At 27.6% G+C, this 4,321-nt stretch overlaps 1 protein-coding gene across 1 annotated transcript; it reads left to right on the top strand.

The window, feature by feature from the left end:
• The first annotated feature begins 1,411 nt into the window (after positions 1-1,411).
• Positions 1,412-3,451, top strand: LOC126655243 (trans-resveratrol di-O-methyltransferase-like). The gene is made up of 2 exons (XM_050349325.2): positions 1,412-2,236; positions 2,816-3,451. Exons 1-2 carry the CDS (start codon positions 1,454-1,456, stop codon positions 3,098-3,100), a joined length of 1,068 nt encoding a protein of 355 aa, XP_050205282.1. The 5' UTR covers positions 1,412-1,453; the 3' UTR covers positions 3,101-3,451.
• The last annotated feature ends 870 nt before the right edge of the window (positions 3,452-4,321 follow it).

A 4,321-nucleotide genomic window follows, 5' to 3' on the forward strand; every position in this document is an offset into this window, starting at 1 on the left:
TTTATAAATTTTTTTATTAATAAAAATGCAAAAAAGTGTGAGAGAACAAATAAATTGTTTTTGAAAAATACAAGAACTAAGTAAAGAAATAAAAAAAATTATAAAATTGTATTTTTAAAATATAAGGATCAAATAAAGAAATAAAAACGCTTATATTTTGAAAATATAAGGATCAAATAAAGAAATAAAACGCTTTAGAATGAAGTAAAAAATAAATAAAAAGTACAGAAATTTTAAATTAAGTTGAGTCTATTATATCAACCAAAATGATGCATAAAAGGTACGAATATCATGTCACATTAATGCATTATTTTAAATTGGGCTTAATACATCATTTGACCCCTAAACTATACCATTTTATTCTCTGCAACCTCTAAACTAATTTCATATTCTTTTGTACCTCTTAACTCTCTTTTTTGTTCTATTTAACCCCTCATTCGGAATGTGCACGCCACGCGCGATGACATGGATAAAATTGCTGACATGGATTTGCTGAAATGGAGTTAAATAGAATAAAAAAAATAGTTAAGAGGTCCAATGGAACACTAAAATAGTTTAAAAGTCATAGGGAATAAAAGGGTAAGGTTTAGGGGTCAAAAAATATATTAAGCCTAAATATGTTTTTTAATTTAAAATAAAAAGTGATGTACTTTACATATTACCTGAAAAAATCATTTAAAGCTTTAAAAATCATGAAATTTAGCGTGTTTTCCAATTTTAACACAAATTTTAAAAATTCATAATTGATTTGAAAAGTTTGAAATTGCAAAAAATTAAAAGCTGGTGTATTGAAATTTTTAAAATTAAAAATTCGTGAAACACGCTAAAAATTATAATTTTTTAAAAAATTTAGTCTTTTTTAATATTATCACAGTATCGTAAATTTATATATTTTATAATATCGTTAAAACCAGACAAACTTCACTAATCATTATTGAAATGTAAACAAATATTTACATGTACGAGAAGTTATATTATGTAATTATTTGACTAAATTTCAATATTTTTATATTTTTCTAGAAGATTAAATGGATAAAAATTGAATAATTGTATTTTTGAGAAGGTTAAATGGGTAAAAATTAAAAGTTTGAAGGTGCAATAGGAAAATAAAATAAGTTCAGAGGTCAAATAGAACAAAATAGTGTAATTCAGAGGTTTAATAGAACAATTTATGCATTTTAATTATCCTTCACGCGCTTCAAAGCGTTTGAAAACACGCGCTTTTGCCACGTAGGAGGAAAAAGGTCAAATCGGTAAAAAAGTTGCAGTTGACGGGTTAAATAGAACAAAAAATAAAGTTAATAGGTCCAATAGAATAACAAATTAGTTTAAGAGTCTTAGAGAATAAAAGTGTATAGTTTAGGGGTCAAATGATGTATTAAGCCTTTTAAATTGCTATAAATAAATCTTCATCATGGGATATGCATATCTCTAACAAAATTCCAAAAACCCAATGGAGTTAGTTAATGGAGAAAACATAGATGAGCTAATTCAAGCTCAATCTCATATATGGAATCATACATTCCACTTCATAAAATCCATGGCTTTAAAATGTGCAATTCAACTAGCCATACCGGACATCATTAACCGCCACGGTCAACCGATGACTCTTTCCGAGCTCGCGCTTGCCCTCCGAGTCCATCCAGCTAAAACTCAGCATCTCAACCGTCTAATGTGTCTTCTCATCCATTCAGGTTTCTTCAATTACACGCAAACTGCTTCTAATTTAAACCCTAGCTGCCAAGAAGGCTATACCCTAACTTCAGCCTCACGTCTTCTTCTTAAAGAAAGTAATCTCTTTGATTTGAGACCGTTCATATCTCTAATTCTTGATCCAATTATTTTTGAACCGTATAATCATTTAGCTCCGTTTCTTCAAAATGATGATCCGTCGGCTTTTAACACCGCATTTGGCGAGCCGTTATGGAGTTATGCAGGGCATGATTCTAGGGTTAGTAATGTGTTTAATGAAGCTATGGCTAGTGATAGCTTAATGATGGGTCGGGCTGTGATGGTTAAGTGTAAGAATGTTTTTGAAGGATTGAACTCGCTAATTGATGCTGGTGGTGGCACTGGAAATATGGCTAAGGCCATTGCTGAAACTTTTCCAAGTTTAAATTGCACGGTTTTGGATTTTCCGCATGCAGTTTCTGACTTGAAAGGTAGCAAAAATTTGAGTTTTCTTGGTGGTGACATGTTTCAGGCAATTCCTCCAGCTGATGCAGTTTTACTAAAGGTAAATGCATGGCAGCTTGAATAATTAATATATTTAAACATATGATAAATATAAAATATACCCTTTCAAATTTAGTCAAATATCTTTTTGTTTTAGTATTAATTATATGTAAGCAGCAAATAAAAATAATATTTGGTCTAATCGATAAATATAAAATATTTTCAATCTCTTAACTTATATATTAATGATAAATTAATATGTAATTAGAGAAAAAGACAAATTTAAGAAATTATGTCTCCATTATTATTGAGAATTCTATGAATTTACGTTATTATGAAAATATTATGATTTTGTTTCCTTTACTTATAAACTAATTTTAACAAAAAAAAAAAAATTACATCATATCTTATTTTTTTATCTATTCGATCTTTTATTTTTTTATTTACTTCTTAAATATAATTAGTTCAAAATATAAAATTATCAGACCAAACTGTCGTAGGTTTTCGATTTGATTATAGTTGTGATTATGCTATAATTTATGCATTTTATCTAGGTATATTCATTAAGAGTAGTTGATTTTCCTTCTAATTTAATCATACATGGCTCGTTATCGTTCTTAAATTTGATATATATTTACAGTGGATATTGCATGACTGGTCTGATGAAGAGTGCATAAAAATACTTAAAAACTGCAAAGAGGCAATATCAGGAAATGGCAAAGTAATAATCATAGACATGGTTATGGGAAGCCATGAGAATTGGACTGAAACTCAGCTGTTGTTCGACATGGAAATGATGGCTTGCGTGACGGGCAAGGAAAGAAATGAGAAAGAATGGGCTAAGCTTTTCTTTGATTCTGGCTATACTACTTATAAAATTCATAATGTGCTTGGCCCTAGAGCTCTCATTGAGGTTTATCCTTGACAATTCGTGGATCATCGTTAGGGGTGTTCATTCGATTCAAGTCGGCCATGATCAAATCGGGTTTACGTAAAAAATAAATTGATTTGTGATTTAAAAGCATTCGAATCAAATCGAACTAAATCATCAGATTCTGTTTTTCAGCTTTTGCATTACTAGATTATTATATATCTTGTAATTATTCAAGATCATGAAGCAATATTATGTGTGTTTTAGCTATATTATATAAATAACCATAGGAATATGGTGGTTGTTAGGTATTTTTATATTTGCCTTGTTGAAATACTTTATATTGTAATATTTGCCCCCTATTGATAAAATTTGTATTGTTATATGTATCCCTTTTGACATAAATTGTGTTGCAATTTATAATCATTTTTTAATATTTTAATTCAGTAAGATTAGATTGATTTTTTTTTCCTAAAATAAAAATTAAAATGTGGTAATTTTAAAGAGAAAAAGTGATGTTTAGTGATGTCTTGAAATAAATTAGTTCAGTGATCTCAATATTTTTTTTTATGTTTGTCACTTTTATTAAATCAAGTTAAACATTTTTAAATTATTAATTATAAGATAATTTAAATTTTATCAAATAAAAGTCAAATTTTCTTAATTAAATAAATAAAATATGAATTTACTCACGTGTTAGTCATTGAATGATAATCTATTTAAATTAAGGTCTAATGGTACCAAAAAAAAAATTAAGATTAATAAAATCTATTCAAATTTTAACTAATTCGATGAAAATTTACTTAAATTTTTAAAAATATTTAATTATACTTATATGACAATTGAATATATAATTTTAAAATTATCAATTAAAATTTCACTTAATTCAGATAAATTAATTTTAAAAATATTACACCTATTTTAAGACTAGATAGATTTCCAATCATAATCTTTTAGCCAATTTCGAGTTTATCTCAGAAAACAATCTTGTACCTACCTTTGTTTGTCCAAGTAAAAGCTTATGTCACAGAAAAGATAACAACAAATTTAGAACAAGAAACGTCCAACAATTAGAAAATCTTTTTCCAAGATTTTTTTTAAATAAATGATAAAATCATACTTTTGTATGAAGCCGTTTAAAACTTAAAATTAGAGTCTGCCTTCCGTAATGGACCTACACCACTCGAGTGAGGATTAATCTAAATTTGAAAGAATTAAAGGTGTCGTCTCATAGTTGAGACGTTCAGAAAATCTCATGGATCATGCACTCCAAAA

The sequence above is a fragment of the Mercurialis annua genome, linkage group LG7 (genome assembly GCF_937616625.2).
Source record: "Mercurialis annua linkage group LG7, ddMerAnnu1.2, whole genome shotgun sequence".
Lineage (NCBI taxonomy): Eukaryota > Viridiplantae > Streptophyta > Magnoliopsida > Malpighiales > Euphorbiaceae > Mercurialis > Mercurialis annua.

What these genes read in the sequence shown, in the direction of transcription:
- LOC126655243 (XM_050349325.2), top strand. Translation starts at nt 1,454, where the DNA reads ATGGAGTTAGTTAATGGAGAAAACATAGATGAGCTAATTCAAGCTCAA. An exon ending in CTGATGCAGTTTTACTAAAG is followed by an intron (nt 2,237 to 2,815) that starts GTAAATGCATGG and finishes ATATATTTACAG; the next exon opens with TGGATATTGCATGACTGGTC.